The sequence below is a fragment of the Asterias rubens genome, chromosome 3 (assembly GCF_902459465.1).
Source record: "Asterias rubens chromosome 3, eAstRub1.3, whole genome shotgun sequence".
Lineage (NCBI taxonomy): Eukaryota > Metazoa > Echinodermata > Asteroidea > Forcipulatida > Asteriidae > Asterias > Asterias rubens.
The window spans coordinates 15,621,346-15,638,926 of NC_047064.1; the positions used below are offsets into that span (position 1 = coordinate 15,621,346).

General features: G+C 39.1%; 3 protein-coding genes across 4 annotated transcripts in view; 1 reads left to right on the forward strand and 2 right to left on the reverse strand.

The window, feature by feature from the left end:
- Window positions 1-32: 32 nt before the first annotated feature.
- Window positions 33-3,625, reverse strand: LOC117288628 (39S ribosomal protein L32, mitochondrial-like). Its single transcript, XM_033769551.1, has 3 exons — window positions 3,468-3,625; window positions 2,446-2,683; window positions 33-517 (listed from the first exon to the last, which is right to left on the reverse strand). The coding sequence occupies exons 1-3, from the start codon at window positions 3,565-3,567 to the stop codon at window positions 313-315; spliced, it is 543 nt and encodes a 180-aa protein (XP_033625442.1). The 5' UTR covers window positions 3,568-3,625; the 3' UTR covers window positions 33-312.
- Window positions 3,626-3,668: 43 nt separating this feature from the next.
- Window positions 3,669-13,231, forward strand: LOC117288627 (proteasome subunit alpha type-2-like). The gene is made up of 5 exons (XM_033769550.1): window positions 3,669-3,776; window positions 6,062-6,271; window positions 7,476-7,598; window positions 7,988-8,207; window positions 11,601-13,231. The coding sequence occupies exons 1-5, from the start codon at window positions 3,739-3,741 to the stop codon at window positions 11,715-11,717; spliced, it is 708 nt and encodes a 235-aa protein (XP_033625441.1). The 5' UTR covers window positions 3,669-3,738; the 3' UTR covers window positions 11,718-13,231.
- Window positions 13,232-14,261: 1,030 nt separating this feature from the next.
- The window catches only part of LOC117288629, a 77,818-nt gene continuing 74,498 nt past the window's right edge, over window positions 14,262-17,581 (reverse strand). For both annotated transcript variants that reach the window (XM_033769553.1, XM_033769552.1), the window contains 3 exons: window positions 17,472-17,543; window positions 16,465-16,689; window positions 14,262-15,679 (listed from right to left, as the gene is read on the reverse strand). In XM_033769553.1, the coding sequence (XP_033625444.1) occupies window positions 15,533-15,679; window positions 16,465-16,689; window positions 17,472-17,543 (444 nt within the window). In that variant the 3' untranslated portion in view covers window positions 14,262-15,532. The remainder of the gene's footprint in view (window positions 15,680-16,464; window positions 16,690-17,471; window positions 17,544-17,581) is intronic.

A 17,581-nucleotide genomic window follows, 5' to 3' on the forward strand; every position in this document is an offset into this window, starting at 1 on the left:
AGAACATGGTGGACAAATTAAGCGTTCAAGGAATAAAAAACTGAAGCAAACAGTTGTGTTAAAAAATCTTGTCGATTGTTCTTCAGCCATTTGAAATAATAAACATATACCTGCAACTACCTGTGTAAAGCAGGACGTTGTGGACGAAAAATGTTCTTGGACGCAACACATGGCCATCCTTGGACAACAGAGGGCTCACTGGTTACTTTTCAGCAGCATATTAATGCAACATCTTACAAACGTGGATACTTCCAACCATCAAAATATTTAGATTTTTATATCTGCCAAAATGATTAATAAAATGTCAGTTTCTCACTCTGTCAGGGATCTACTGAACCAAAATGGTCTCTTTTTCTTCATCTCCACAACTTCTTTTCCTTGGTCTTCCGGTCTTAACGCTTCATCCTCGTACAAGACGATGCTCTCTCGTTCCGGGATGATGTTATTTTCCTCTTGAGTCTCAAATAACTCCTTCCTTATCTCGGCTGACTCTTGCCGTATTCTGATGAGACAGTGTCTGGAATAAATAAAAGCAACAATTACAAAATTTATAAATCAGGGCATCTGACTCTCTACGAACGTTCCAGAAGTGTGTCAAACATTATCTACATGTATACCCAACCAAATGCGCTGCGTTCTTGACATAGTGGCGCTTTATAAATGCTTCATAAGTACCTCCGGATACTTTACCATTTATTGTCTGCGGCCATAAAAACAAAACAAAATTGAACAAGAGCAACATGTAACGAACATGAATTCCTGGATAAACATGTGGGTGAAAGTGGAAGATCCGACTTTGTTGCACAAAACCAGTTTTGTTCAATAATTGTATTGTGATCTTGTTAATGTAGCAATTATTTGGCATTTTATGGCTAGGCGGTTTAATCCATCTGACACAAGCTCTGGTATTTCTGATCAGCAGAGTGTGGGTTCAAGTCCCAGTCTTGACACTTGTGTCCTTAGAGCGAAGGTACACGTTTGGTAATTGTCAAAGACCAGTCTTCTCACTTGGTGTATCCCATCATAACCATAAAATAACAAACCTGTGAAAATTTTGGCTCAATTGGTCATCTAAGTTGCCAGAAAATGATGAAAGAAAAAACACCCTTGTTGGAAGAATTTGTGCGCTTTCAGATAAGAATAAAAAGACTTCTAGTGAGAAATTACCTCTTTCTCGAAAACTACATTACGTGACTTCAGAGGGAGTTGTTTCCCACAATATTTTATACTACCAACAGCTCTCAAATGCTCGTTACTGAGTCAGTTTTTAAGTTAATGTTTGTTTTGAGTAATTACCAATTGTGTACCTTCCCTTTAAGTGAGACACTATAACCATTATTGCTCCATCCTTCGGATAGGATCATGTAATGCAGTAGGTCCCGAGCATCTAGTAAAGAACTCAGTTACACTTGTTGCAAAAAGATTGGTGTTTCTGGCAGTGCCTGCTGAATGCAACTCACATTTAAGGTGCTTTAAAAAGCTCAGTCTTATAAGGTGCCAAATAAATCAGTCCGAGAACTCAAAAATGTCAAAAACCTATCTTAGATATGTTTCTCTTTATTTAAGTTGGACAAAAGTGCCACTGAAAAGGTCATTCACGCATTTGTTACCTCTCGTCTTGACAACGGCAATGCTCTTCTCTACAGTCTTCCTAACAACCAGATTTCCAGACTTCAACGGCTCCAAAATACTGCTGCCCGCATTGTGACACTGTCTAGAAAATCGTGTTCTATCACCCCCATTCTGAAACAACTACACTGGCTCCCTATCTCTCAACGAATCATCTTCAAGCTGATGCTCATTGTCCACAAAGCTCTTAATGGCAAGGCTCCCCACTATATTTCTGAACTGCTTCAAGTTTACACTCCATCAAGGAATCTTCGATCAAGTTCTATGCTTCTCCTCATTGAACCCAAGTCTCGACACTCATGGGGTGACAGGTCTTTTTCTTCAGCCGCGCCACGCATCTGGAACTCTCTACCACTTAATCTTCGATCTTGTCTTTGTACTGCAAAATTCAAGTCTCTTCTCAAAACTTATCTTATGTCACAGGTTTTCAATGACTAATTTTGTTGTGTCTGTTTTTCTTTGTGTTGTGTTTTGTTTTTGTTTTGTTTTTGGTTTTACTGCGCCTTGAACACCCAGCAGGGTGGATATGTGCGCATTACAAGTCTTATTATTATTATTATTATATTAAGTGCTGAGAACTTTATTGCCATTTTCCATCCCTCCTGTTTGTGTCACTCAATAAACCACCATTCATGCACTGTCATATGTCACTTCCTTGTAGACTATAACATGACGTGGTCTCCCCACACCAAGGTAACATGGATTGTCCTAACTTACATGCAAGATCGCAATTTCATATTTCCGAAGCAATAGCCTGTAAGTGAAGGGGGTGGGGGCAAACATTGATAATGTTGACTTAACAGAATGAAATCTCACCCGCAGATAAATCCCCTCATCTTGGAATGTCCACATACTTCACACATCACAAACTTCCATTCAGGTATGTATTCCTCAAGCTTCTCGACTGCTCTGCGTCTCTTGCGATTGCGTTGAATAGAGCGTCTGTGCTTGGGTACAGCCCACAAGAAGCCATCAAAGATACTAGATAAACTCCCCTGGTTATGATGTGATTGATCATCGATTAACGACGTTCCTTGGAGTGCAAATGCTGGAGCTGTTTTTAGAAGATAAGAAATTTAAAGTTAGTTTAAATGCAGGTTTTCCTTTCAATAAAATGACTTGCTACTTTGTATCTGTACTCCCTTCTATTTTCTAAAAAAGAATGCTGATAAATTTTGAGGGAAAAAATACTTTTGGGGTACATGATTTAACATGAATGGTACCGGCGCTTCTATTATTTCACAAGTCAATCATCTCTGGAGTGTGGGTCGATTTAAGCACTCTCCTCTCCCAGTATTCGACTACTCCAAGAACTATGCACTATGTATGAGATTCATTCCGCTACCGTGGAGAAGATAGTGGAACGAACCTCATAATTCTAGAAGTAGTATCTGACATAGTATATTTTCACTGTTAAGCTACTCCTAAAAATAAAATTATGAGGTTTGTTCAACTATCGTCTCCCCACAGCGCATATCTACAAATACAATACAAAAACCTATTATTTATGGACTATGGTTAAAATTAAATGCTCTCTTTTACATTAGTAGGCCTATTTTTTAATAATAAGTCAGCCGGTTATTAACAGCTCCAGCTGGTCATTGTCAACCATTAAAACACCCCCACGTGACGCGCTCTCCACCAATAGGAGTAGCGAAACTGTCTGGGGTAATTATGAATGCTAATACACACTGTGTGTAGTCACTAGTTAGTAGTACTGTGTAGTAAATATAATTTTAAAACAGATTTAATTGAAAAAGGCCCTCGAAATCGGGTCATAACAATAAAATATACCTATTAAATAAAGCACAAAGAACAGAAAATAAAACTAGTGTTACCTAAAGGTGGGTGGCCACCCAATCTCTCCAATAATCTTGCCTCGAGTTTTTCTAATGAAAAACGCAAGTTTTGGAGCAATCTAAACACCCGGACCGTCATCTTAATTTCGTCTGCCTCAGCTCCTTGATGATTACCAAAATTGAGCACATGTAAACCACAGGGCGCCCTCATTTGTTGTAGTTAGGCCATTAGTCAGTGAAACTTCTTCCGCTAAGGAGTATTTTAGATTTGACGACGTCTGGGAAATATCGGCACGGCACAACAGCAATCATGACAGAAAGATACAGTTTTTCGCTCACTACTTTCAGGTAATTTCTCCTTTTTGCAACGAAAAATGTATATAATTGTATTATTGGTGAGATTCTCTGCAATGTATTCTTGTTAGTTCACTTATTGTATTGACAGGAAATGTTTTCGTACAACTTGAATTTTATAGTTTATTTTTGTCAACTTTTGTTTTGCCGAATCATTTTTTAGCTTTGTCATTTGTTTCTGCTGCAACAATTAGAATTTACTTCAGCCTTCAACAAAAACAAACTCGGTGATTTTTATTGTATAATAGGCCTAGCCACATTTCACTTGTTTTGCGATTGTTTGCGTTGTTGCTGTACATGCTGTACCTGTTCACTGCATGCTGTTCGTGCTCACACTAATTCATTTAATTATAATTATTTTAGCAGAGATTTTTATTTATTTACAATTACACGGTCTACATTACAGTTACACTTAATTTAAACAAAAGTCTTACTCTTAACTTGGCAAAAGGAGAAAAATGGGTACCTGACACCTCGGCACCTTGCAAACTCGGCACCAGCAAACTCGGCACTTCGCAAACTCGGCACCTCGCAAACTCGGCACCCACTCGACACCAACAAACGAACTCGACACCGGCCTGTTTTGGTCCTACAAACTCGGCACCAAACAACAAATACCACCCGAAGAGTAGCTAGTAGTAATAGTAATACAAGTTAATTATGTGTACTTAACACCATAAAAGCTGGTTTGAATTTAGTTAAACTAATTAGTAGTTATGCTTGCTAGTATGACCATAACCGCTTCCAAACTTTTGAAAAATTGGCATCGGAGATTTTTTTTCCCGGAAACTTTACGCCTGCATGTTCAGTTTTTGTTTTGTTTTTTGTTTTCATGTTGGTGAAAGTGCTGGGCTTTTTGAAAATGTTAGCGTTTGGTTGACAATGACTTTTTGATTTTGAAGAGAGTGTGATTTGGGAGCGTGTTTTGCTAGCCCACCCTGTTGAGCTGTTAATGGCTCTGCTTTTAACATCGGCAGTGTTGTAGCCACGGTGGGCGACCGTTGGCGGGCCTGCCCAGCACTGACAATTTCCGCCCGGCACTTCAGCTGAAAAACAGACTGCTGCCCACCAGAAAATTTTCCCAAAAATTAATAGAAAATGAAAAGTTCTGCCTATATTCATCACATTGCAAGCCTAGAATGTCATGTTTTTCGTGTTTTGTAATTTTAAATGCAGTTTGTAATTTTTTTGAGCCAGAATTTTGGGCAATAAAAACCTCTAACGTGTTCCACACGTAATTTGCCTCTTTTGCATCAAACCTGTCGACACATGACGAGGATCGGGATTTATTTCAATTTCCAACTGAGTTTACAACCGTGGCAGATTGAGCATTTTCAACCAGGTGCTGAGTTTGTAGTTGTGCATGTGGTGCATGTGCCGAGTTTGCAAGGTGCCGAGGTTGTGGGTGCCGAGTTTGCAAGGTGCCGAGGTTGTGGGTGCCGAGTTTGAGAGGTGCCGAGTTTGCTGGTGCCGAGTTTGCAAGGTGCAGAAGTGTCCGGTATTCAAGAAAAATATTGTAATTGCTTTGCCAATTAGGTTGTTTGCTAAACAAATATTTATTATTACTAGCGTTAGAGCCTAATGGGTTATACAATTATTCTTATATCAATCAAGTAATAAACTACGAAAAAGAAAAAATGACAGACACTGAGTACTGACATTATCCGACTGCCACTGCCAGTCAATCAGAGCGCCAAGGTCAAATTGTATCCTCATCTAAAAAAGAGAGACAGATAAATTGGAAAACAGAATTTACTTGTGTGGCACATTTCATCAGTTTGTGCAATTATAGGACGTTTTATAATTGGCACTATCCATATCGGTCAATCATTCAGCCATCGGGCGTTCTCAAAGCCCTATCAAGCATTGGCTCAAGCTTCTGTGCTATGCAATCATACTTGCGTGAACATGATGGACTGATTGCCACCCAAAAGATAGATCACCAAAAAGCGCAGCTTGGTCTGCCTTCTGCACAAGTACAAATTAAGAGGTGTACAGGCAAATTGAACTAATGAGGGACTGTCTAAAGACTAAAAAATCATGGAAAATAAGACATTTTATGTCTTTATGGGAGTCTTGAAAAATTGCAGAGTGTTCTGCAATTACTTCAAAATTCCAAAATTTAAGACAAAACTTTATCCATTGTATCATTTTGTTGTAGTTTTATTGTACTAACGTTTTTAAAATGATTTTTTAAATGAGGTACAACATTGCAACATCTTTTTTCGTTTAACACTCTGTGTCTGTCTTAAATAAATATGTTCGTGTTTCTATTCCAGCCCTTCTGGCAAACTTGTACAGATAGAATATGCCTTGAATGCTGTTGCGGCAGGAGCGCCCTCTGTTGGTATCAAAGCATCTAATGGAGTCGTCATAGCAACAGAGAAGAAGCACAAATCCGTCTTGTACGAAGAGCACAGTGTCCGCAAGATAGAGAAGATCACTAAGAATATAGGTATGGTCTACAGTGGCATGGGACCTGATTATCGGTAGGTTGTTTATTTATATATTTTGTTGTTTACCAAAAAAAAAAATTCTTCAATTACAAAAAATTAAGATTGATCATAACTGCAAATTATCTGAATTACTATAGCAAAGTGTGATGTCACAATAAAAATCATTTTAGTACGCCTGACTCCTCATTTTAGGGAGCATCTCAAATGTCAGAGCCGTAGGATTCTGGTGCATGCTCATGGATTATGGATGCTCATGGATTATTCCCTTGGACCGGAAATACTTATTTGCATATTCACTCCACACTCCAATAGGATTACTCGCATACTTGGGCACAATGATGTGGTCCAGCGGAATGTTCTGGACGGCCAATGGATTGCGGGAGTATGCCAACAGAATTGTTCTTTTGCGCCTAGAACTTGCCCAATTTTTGAGACGTTCCCCTAGGAATAATCTTAGTGATTTGTGAAATTCAGCCCTGATCTCCCATTGGTTTTAGTAGGGACAGGAACACAAAATAAGTATAATGCTTTTAGAAATAATGTTGTTTATTCTTTGTTGTTATGTTTGGCCATTGATACAACATACATGTAGTCAAAATAAAACAGAAATTGTAATACAGGGAAATTACGATAAATTCAATCAAAACGAAAAACTCCCTCACATTAAAATTTCTGATGGAAGGATGCTTACTAATTATTGACTTAATTTTTTCTTACTTTGATAAACATTTCTGATGCCCTACTCCAAAACCAGACACTTGTTCAGAAATAGTGAAATGACATTAAAAGTCAAGGCTATTGAACAAATCAGATTGGATATCAAGATGGTGTGATATAATTTGATTTACCCTTACACTGGTGTGTATTAAGCACTGCATGTGTCCACAGGCAAATCACTCTGGTGGGATTCAAACCCAGGACCATTGCATTGCTAGAGCAGATGTCTTACCTAGACCACCAAGCTAGAGGCAGAACCTAGTGGCTGGAGGCAGTTCAAATCCTATGTGTTAGCAGCAGGTACCGCAATGATGTGTTGATTTGAATGTTCTATACTTTCGTTGAAAGCTGTCCTTCTCATCTATTAATGAGCAAATGAACCAAGTTTTGAGCTTTGGCAGGAAGTGCCTACTTGTGGCTGTGAGTATCAAGGGTGTTTGTTGTACCCTAAAAAAATACTTGAAAAAACGGCAAATGAAATTTGACAATTATTTTAAATTGCTGATGTTGTCTTCCTCAGATTAATGATCCGACAAGCTCGTAAGCTATCCCAGGGGTACTACTTAACCTATCAAGAGCAGATTCCTACCGCACAGTTGGTCCAGAGGGTTGCTAACGTCATGCAGGAGTACACACAGATTGGGCAAGTGTTTAAATCAACCATGTATTCTAGTGGAGTGAGGTTTGTGGAGACAAATTGTACAGAAAACTGTGTATACGCAATGTGCACAACTCTCAGCGAAAAAAAAGGTCTTCGTTGACCTCAGCGAGGGTGCAATTTGGGCTTGAGACGTCATATGCAAGTTGAAGAGGTGTCATTTGTACTACAGTAAAGCCTGGTTCATACTTCCTGGGGATGTTTCGCAGGAGTTGAACACAGCTTGTGTGTTTGTTTGTGACGTCATAATTCGTATCGCATTCGTATTTACAGGAAGTATGAATCAGGCTTCAGCTGGTTGAGATTGTTGTGCAAGTATCATGAATCCTTTCAATGTACTAAAACGTTGATCCATCATCTTGTTTTGTTTCCAGTGGTGTACGTCCATTTGGTGTCTCCCTCCTCATAGCTGGATGGGACGAGGACGAAGCTAAGCCCTTCCTATTCCAATGTGACCCATCGGGAGCTTACTTCCCATGGAAGGCTACAGCCATGGGTAAGAATCACATCAATGGCAAGACCTTCCTGGAGAAGAGATACAATGAGGATCTAGAGCTCGAGGATGCTGTTCACACGGCCATTCTCACTCTCAAGGTAAGAGATTTTATCACAAGGTTCTTGTGTTTTCAGGGGTTTCTCTGTGACTGATGTGCACAGTGGTAACAATCTAATAGGTTATGAATTAAGATGGACCCAGCATGTGAACTGGGCCTAATTTTATGGCTCTGCTTACCGTAAGTAAAGAATCAGTGCTTATATTTCTAGACATTCTTTGCTTTTGCAGTCGGCGGTAAGCAGAGCCACAATATAGCGCCCCTGTGTTTAGTTGTAACACACGAGCATCTACCGTAATTTTCGGATTATAAACCGCGGTTTATATGTTGATTTTGACATTTTTTTGAACTCCTGCGGTTTATTCTCCGGGCGGCTTGTAAGCCGACGTTTAAATATTTAAGAGAAAAAACGGCATTTTTTAAAAGAAAGATCGTTTGTAAAATATTCTAATTAATGTTTTTTTTTCTTAAACGATAACAAAAACCTGCCTGTGTGATGACAAAATCCTGTTGAAAATCCCACCACAATTGTATTCCATGTTTCCTTTGTAAAATGTTTATCAACTGCCCTCAGCTCCCCCTCTCAGCGAAACTCGGGATAGACTAGACTGGTGCCCGTCTATTTATCCTAGCGATCTCTACATGCTAACGTCAGACATTCAAGCTTTACTCGTGTCTCAGCGAAATAGACTCGTCCCCTGTCTATTTATCCCACGATCTTTGTATACTGACGTCAGACATCCAGGCTACACTCGTGTCAGCCAGCGGTTTCTTCAGCTCAACCACGCACAACCCAACAGCAGAATGGTGAATGGACGTACGCAAAGAACTATGCCGCTTAGGGGGATCAAACAAAACATGTTCAACCTGCCCTGATTGTTGAGTCCAGTAACATTGGGAATTTTATTTCCAGGCGGCGCAAATGCGAGGGCGTAGCGCAACCCGTCGGCGAACATCGCTCATTACGGTGCCACCAACATCTGTTGTGCAATCTCGAGATTGAGCAGCGCATTTAACAGATTGCTAGCTTTACGAACTCGCATGTGTACATGTGCTTAATGTGCACGCTGCAGGATACATTACTCTACACACACTACATAAGCTACGTCCGTCCGCCGTTGCAATATCTGTTGTGGATCCTCGTTGTGGGACTACAATAATAAAAGGGAGGGAGAAACACCGGCCAACCACTTTTCTTTAATTCCCTTATTGAAAGACCCATTTCAACCTTATTTCCCGTCTACTCCCGATGTTTAATAAAAGTGAATCCCCTGTCCTTGTGATAACGCAAACAATAAGGTAGCGCATTACCACCGCTATACAATATGTTACATTGTAAACAGAAACAACACTCATAGACAATACTCTCGTTTGTGTTGTGGTATCCCTGAAAAGGACTGTTTGGTTTTGGTTTTGTCTATTTTCTATTTAAACAAAACGGAAGGTATCACAACAATAAACGTATTTTCAGTTGTAACTTCATCAATAATTATCCAACACAAACAATTATGTGGTCCCGCAAAGGGGGTGCTGCCAGCTTACAAAAATAATGCTATCCTATAATAGATCATTTCAATTACGATCAAGAGTGTAAACTTCAATACATTTCAACTTTAATTACGATGCAACTCCCACATCGCGGCAACTATACAAGACTGACTGGAGTGACTGATGTGCCGCCCGCCTGTCACTGCACATCGCCACAAAGAGGACGCAAACAAGCACGGCCCCTATGTGTTCACGCATGCGGTGATTGGCCGTTTGATGATTGGCCGATGTTGATTGGCCGGCGATAGTTCCATTCATGAAATCTTGGCTAGACTTCGGACGGATCGAGTAGAGCGGCTGCCCATTGTACAACGGGGAGCTTGAACGTTTGACCCACGCTTTGAGGCTCGGGGCCCAGTCTAATCAAACGTGAACAACTTTTGTCAACAGAGGGCGATGCGATGCGGGGCAAAGTTCAACTGTTTCTCGGCGTGCGTTGTCGGCCGATCTTTGATTCACGGAGAGTTTGTTGCCAAAGAAGTTTTCAAACATATGGTCAACAAATTCTTGAAAAGGGTTGTTGATGGAAAAAAAATATAACTCAGGACTGATAGTGTGAGATAAAAAAATCACCCGTAACGCGGCAGGTTTGCGTACTTTACTTCCGTGTTTTGAGGTTAGTTTTTTTTTTTTTTGATCGCGGTTTATACGCCGCGCGGCATATACGCCGACACCTAAATATTTTTTGTATATCTTGAGGAAGTGCGGTTTATACGCCGCGCGGTTTATAATCCGAAAATTACGGTAAACACCATCTACATAGCTACACATTTTAGATTTTACACAAATCGGTCAAGCTAAAAAAGTTTACTAGGCAAATTTGTTCAGTTTTATTTGATGTTATTGCATATCACACAAGCACTGTCACGATCCTTGGAAAATGAGTTTTAAAAAGTTCATCAAATTTTTGAGTGGGTACAGGAGGCCAAGCAAAATGTCCTCATGAGATCTATTTCTGCATCGTTTGCCTTTGCCAACCATTTTTTTAAAACTTTGCCCGACCCAATCAAATCTTTATTGAAGTTGGGATGTAAAGATTTTTTACTTTCGTCACAACAGCACTTATTTAAAAAAGCAACCAACAGTGCTATGTGACTATAAAAATTGCACCCCTTTAAGGTGATCACTGGCTGCCGCTTCCCAGATTGCACCGTTAACTTAGGTGTGAAAGGCAGTTAATAGCCTTTTTTGTACATGGCTTCTGACTGGCACTCCTGAACAAAGATATTGACAATATAGGGAGACCGCCATGATAGAGATAGCTCAGTTGTTAGAGCACTGGTATATTAATCCGGAGGTTGCTGGTTCACGTCCCGCACCTGTCAATTTTGTTTGTTTTCAAACCCAAACTGTTTGACATTTACCCAGTCAGTTTTCCGTGTGGTTTATTACTATTTAAAGACACTGGACACTATTGGTAATTGTCAAAGACCAGTCGTCTCACTTGGTGTATCTCAACATGTGCATCAAATAACAACCCTGTGAAAGTTTTAGCTCAATCGTTCTTCGAAGTTGCGAGATAATAATGAAAGAAAGGAACACCCTTGTCACACAAAGTTGTGTGCTTTCTGATGCTTGATTTCAAGACCTCAAGTTCTAAACTTGAGGTTTGAAATCAAATTCGTGGAAAATTACTTCTTTCTCAACAACTATGCACTTCAGAGGGAGCCGTTTCTCACAATGTTTTATACCATCAGCCTCTCCCCATTACTCGTCACCCAGTAAGGTTTTATGCTAATAATTATTTTGAGTAATTACCTGTAGTGTCCACTGCCTTAAAATCTATTGCACCACACTATTATAGTTCAAGATGGAAGTGCCTCCTAGATGCTTTCTCAACTTTTTTCCGCTCAACTTCTTTACCGGTTTGTTCTCTCAACAACAGGAAAGTTTTGAAGGTCAGATGAATGAGGACAATATTGAGATTGGTATCTGCAACGAGGCGGGATTCCGAAGACTGGAACCAACAGAAGTCAAAGACTACCTGGCATCGATAGCATAGTAACCCCTTTGTAATACACTCTTAAAGACCGTTATAATAAAAGGCTGTGTCTGACTTGAGGAATTTAGCAGCAGCTACGGCTTGATCACTGAAAAGATCTTTTTATTAAAAGGAAAGGTTTACCTTTGGTAATCACTCTTTTAATTAATGGCAACAAAACTGTTGGTTAGAAGCCTACAGCAGCTTTCTATAGAATAATGCGTTTTGGAAAACTTCTCACTTTGAAGTAGTGGTTATGTACAAAAATATCATTTTTTTATGGCCCAAAATTTGAATCTGAGAAGCATTACTGTCGGTGATGTTTCTCAGATGGTGTATTCCTATAATGAGAGATTATTCTTCCTGGATGGACATGTTCGATAAGGATTTTGGCGACTTTCTTTTGAAATTAAATTTTTACATGTTGGGTTTATTGTACATGTACCGTATATACATCACCATTTATCTATCATTAAAACAATCGGACTGTTAAACAAAAACCCTGAAGGTATACTTTTCCTTTAACACTGTCGCTGAAGCCAAATGATCATAGCTATAGCCAAGGACACTTGAGTCAGACACGGCCTATTGTACTCATAATGCAGCCTTTTTGTTTATGCATCCATATGAGGCTGTGTGACGGAGCCCAATTTGATAAAACTGCACAAATTTGCTCATCACGGAAACATTCTGCTCAGGTTAACAACCAAAACACCATGTTATGTATACAATAGCAATTCTCTGCAAATATAAGCGCTAGAAAAATTGCTAAGCAACACTTTTTGGAGTACAGCTCTCTATAAAAGTGTGCTCTACACTGAGGCAAAAGGTGAAAATAGTCTGGTGCCTTTACATGTATGAGAATCAGCACTGTAGTTGTGATGATGTATACTAGGAGTCAAACAAAGATGGCAGTATCGTAGTCGAACTTTACTGCATTTGACACTTGCCACGGGCTTTATTTCAGTTCATATGGTTTGCTTACAAGATGACGCCTCATTGCATAGTGACATTAATGAATGGCAGTGAACGGTGAGTAACTGAGTAACCGTATTGGTATGTGACATTTGACTTTGTGTTGATGATATGTTCATATTATATCAGTAGCTATAAATACATATTCACATTTGCTCATGCTTTGTTTCAAATGTGAGGCACATATACAGGGAAACGTTTGTTTGTATTCGGATTAACCTTTTTTTCTTTAAGTTCTTTAACAAAAACTCTTTGATTCCAAAAAGTAAAATTTGTTTTGTATTTAAACAAACAATCTTTGTCATTTAATGATGTGAGACATTCTGGAACCCGCTCTTTGGCATGAAGGATTTACTTGTGCTCAATTCTAACTTTGAATTAGACTTATGGCTTGTTCGTGACTGTACTGTAGCCCAACATATGCATTGCTTATGGACTTTTGGTTGTTTAAACAGTCCTTACTGTGTGAATAACAGTCCATGAAAGTCTTATTTCTGTTTTCATTGTAGAATGTGAACTTATGACCATTAAAACAGATCTACTTTGTCATGTTATATCAATCTTATTGTGTATGTTGAATTTATTTACTTGATAGATAGTTCCCGCTATACTTCATCTTCACTGGGTTCACCCACCAATAATGCAAGGAATTTGCTAAAAGTAAAACTCATGTATTCCTTGTGTGGTATTTATGCAAAATGCATATTGGTGTGTTCAAAAAATGAATGGTTTGCCTGTAAAGATGGCTGATTTTACACTGTGTGCCGTCAAGTGGAAACTATCTGTACTCACAATGCAAGGCTTATGTATTGCAAAAATAGTATGATCAGAAATATATGTTGCTGTGCTGTGGTAAAATTTCAAGACTCTAAGATACAAGGTGTATGTTTTGTCTTGTTATTTTGTTATAAAGTGGGAACCATCTGCACTAAAAATGCAAAGCTTATGTTTTGAGACTATAGTATGATAGGAAATACACAGTATTATGTTGCTGTGCTTCTGTTTTGGGAAAATTTAAAGAAACAAAGATGCAAGGCTTATGTCTTGTTATTCTTTTAGTATTATAACCATAATTACAAAACTAAAGGATTGTGAATTCACTTCACCTTCACTATATGAGAAAAAACACAAGACATGTGTATAGATAGTGTATTAAGGCCTGGGCGAATTATTCGAATATCCGGTTAATGGCGAGTAGGTTTTCCTATCCGTAACCGGGAATGCCTTTTTTCTTAACCGGATATCCGCAATGGGCGCGAATACCTATTTGAATGAGAGTTAGCTGGTCTCTACTCTTACAGCGGGAAACCAGCCAAGGATTGCAATACATGTTGAATGAGAGTTAGCTGGTCTCTAGTCTTACAGCGGGAAACCAGCCGAAGACTACACATGTTAAATGAGACTTAGCTGGTCTCTACTCTTACAGCGGGAAACCAGCCAAGGATTGCAATACATGTTGAATGAGAGTAGCTGGTCTCTACTCTTACAGCGGGAAACCAGCCGCAGATTGCCATAAGGTGTATTTATACTCTGGAAATACTAAGCTTTTTCACTATGATTAATAAGCAAGCACAAAGTACAAACAAGACATCCAATATTGATAATAAAAGCTTTATTGGGCGCTCAGTAACAATTAACTAGCCTGAAACAGGCTTGGGACATGCACTATCAATCACTTAGGATTCTGTATGACACACACCCTCATACAACCCCTGATACATCCCCTCCCTGTAATCAGTGTTTAGTATTCTTTGCAATCGGACACGTGGAACATTGGAGAGTTACAACTATTGATATAAGGAAGACAAAGGGATTTGTTGAATACAAAGCTATCAAGCTCACAGTTTAAATATGGAAGTTTGGTGAACATTATACAAATCCACATGGAAATTTGAATGCAAGATGTTATGTCTTCCAAAGCTTGTCCTAGTACGGAGGGAATTCACACTGTATTCTAACACCATGTCAAATTATACTGACATGATTTTTGGTGCTTGCAAAAAAAGTAGGGATGTTTTATCGCATACAAGGGCTGACCTACACGTACACATAGTGTACGCTGTATTGGACAGTTCAGTCTATTCTTCTGATGTTTCCTGAGGATGTTTCTTCAAGAGTATCATGCATGTTTATACTTGTCAGACTACAAATAAGGTTTATTTAAATTCACAGTTGCCTTTTGACTCAATGTAACACCAGTTAGTGGTTCATGACGTCTTAATTGTTTAGTATGTGCAATTTGGAGGAGTTTTTAGAATGAGTTTTTCTAGCCAATTAGGACATTATTTGACGTCTCGCATTCTAAACAAAATTCTTTCTCGCTGTCACCAAACCACGCTTTTTTTACAGGTAGAAACCCATTACAATGTTTAACCATGGGTAGAAAATTAAGCTTTTTACAAAAAGGGCAAGATGGCAACTGAACTTCATTGTACCATTATAGAAATAGATGAACTACATGTATCAAACAAAATCTTTCAGCAGAAATGGTCATGCAAAACAATAAAATAATCTTTTTTTTCAGGTTTTGGTCAACCAAGAGGCAAGCTATGGCATTAAAACAGTCTGCCATGTAAGCAAGTTCTATAATCTACTATCCTGTCAATTACTTGTACAGGGCTTTTAATTTCAGTACTTTTTATGCTTAATTAAAAAAAAACATTTGACCAATCACAGAAAGAAGAGTTGAGTGAGAATCAAATCCTAATTTTTGTCCTCCATTTCTTAAGAAATGTTGGAACCATTCTTAATAAAGTACTGGTTTAGTAACGAAAACATTTTGCTGGTATGATAAAAGTTGAAATAAAAGTTGGTTTTGAACTCTTCTTTGCTGTGACGTCTGAACCAAAAAGGATGAGTGTCTACGAGAAGCAGACTGGACCAATTGTCATCCCGAATTGTTGGTTGCTTTCTCCGATGTCTGACATAGCAACATCAACGAGGGGTAGACGTTCGGTTTTCTTGGTTGTGTAGACAATGGTGGTCTTTCTCCAAACGTCGTCATGTTCCTGGATTGAAGTAAACAGACAGAAAATTTAGAAATGCTGCGTCAATGTCTGATTTATGATGTGGTTTTGCTTTTCTCCATACCGGGAGCGAAAGTGCTGGGCGCCGCGCGCCACTGCTGCGATGTACCTGTGCCTAGTTTTGTGCACAAAGACACAAGATTTTATGGGAATTGAATGTCTTCCTCGACAATCTATGCAATTTCCCTGATATGGCTGCATAATATATAACTATTTAATACATTCTTGAACTTTTTTATAAATTAAACAGACAGTGAAGTACTGAAATTCGGACAAAATATCCTGCCGATGTAATGCATTTTAGCGACTATTATGCAGTTTCCGAGTCTTTGACCCCTAACTCACCTGAGACAAGCAACGTTTTCAAGATGATTTGGTTTCTATTTAATTGCAAATATTTGTGGTCAGTGATCTACATTGGTATATCATGATGTCCTATCAAGGAAATTGTGTAATTGTTTCCATAGAGAGTGAAAAGGAACATGATTTTCTTGTGTCTTTGTGCAGAAAAATTAGCACAGGTCCACCGCAGCAGTGGAGCATGGTGCCCAACACATGCACGCACTGATTGGTGTATAGGGAAAGAACCCACAAGCAGCTACAATCATCCTGATCATGGCCAAAATGCTTTGGACTTCTGACAATAAACATACATTGTACATGTACATGCTCCCTCCCCCAATCCCCGCTCAATGCTATTATAATTTAAAAGAATCTCTTAGGATTCTTTTACTGCCAAATAATTACAATAGTAACTCCTGTTTTACCTGGCAACCATCCTCTCCCTCAACATCGTACTGTAGATCCTTTTTGGTGCTGTTGATGTTCATTCGAGCCCCGTGGGGTCCTACCAGGGTGATGGCTCGGTTGATCCTGTCCTTACGGTCAGACACAGCAAAAGAGTTTCTGCAGTGGTAGGTGACATTCTGCTTGGCTTGGGAGTAGATGAGACGCAGGAGGGTCAACTGAACGGGCTTAACGTTGTATGAGATCTAGAGATAATGGGAACAACTCATTAGTACATGCAGGTCGTACCAAGAGTACTAACTAAGAGGACCACCCTCCCCAAAATTGTAGTTATCAACAATCGTTCAACATTTTAATAAAATGGTTACTAGTTCTTATATAGCGCATTTCACAATAACCATCTCTAGGCTTTACGTTAGTACCCCAGTCATTTGGCCAACAATTCCTTGAGTCTTTTACAGCTCCCTGAGGAGTATACAACCCCTGGCAACCATAGTGCTCGAGTGGCTTTTTTTCATACACAATATCAATCGCTATCCTCGCAGGTTACCCATTTATATCCCTGGGTGAAGAGAAGCAATTATGGTGAAGTATCTTGCTCAATGACACAAGTGTCATGACCAGGATTCGAACCCTCTATGCAATCCCTTAACCACCAGAACTTGAATTTGATGCTCTTATAACCACTCAGCTATGCCACCCTATAATTTTAGAGAACCTACCTCCCAAACTAGTACTGATCAACTTGTTTTCACTCAAAATCATTCAACATTTTACATGTCTTGTAAAGTCGTATGTGGTTTTTAGTCACCCAAGGGTTTCAATCAAGGGTTAAAATTTATCTCAAACATGACCCAATTTGGAATATAATAAGCAGCTCGATGAGGTTGGGCTACATGTATGTACTTATCCCCTTTGGGACAGCTCAGTTGTCAATTAGTAATATAAATACCCTTTGAAGTTCCATACAAAATGGCAGCTATAAAAAAAGCTGCAATAGTTTTTCAAAATGCATGCTTTTCTTTACCATTGAGCCATTCTGCATGGAGGAGAAGTCAACTGGAGAATCATCACCAAGATAATACGTTGCCTTGGGAACCTGGAGAGATAAGCACATACATCTATAAATAAGAAGCA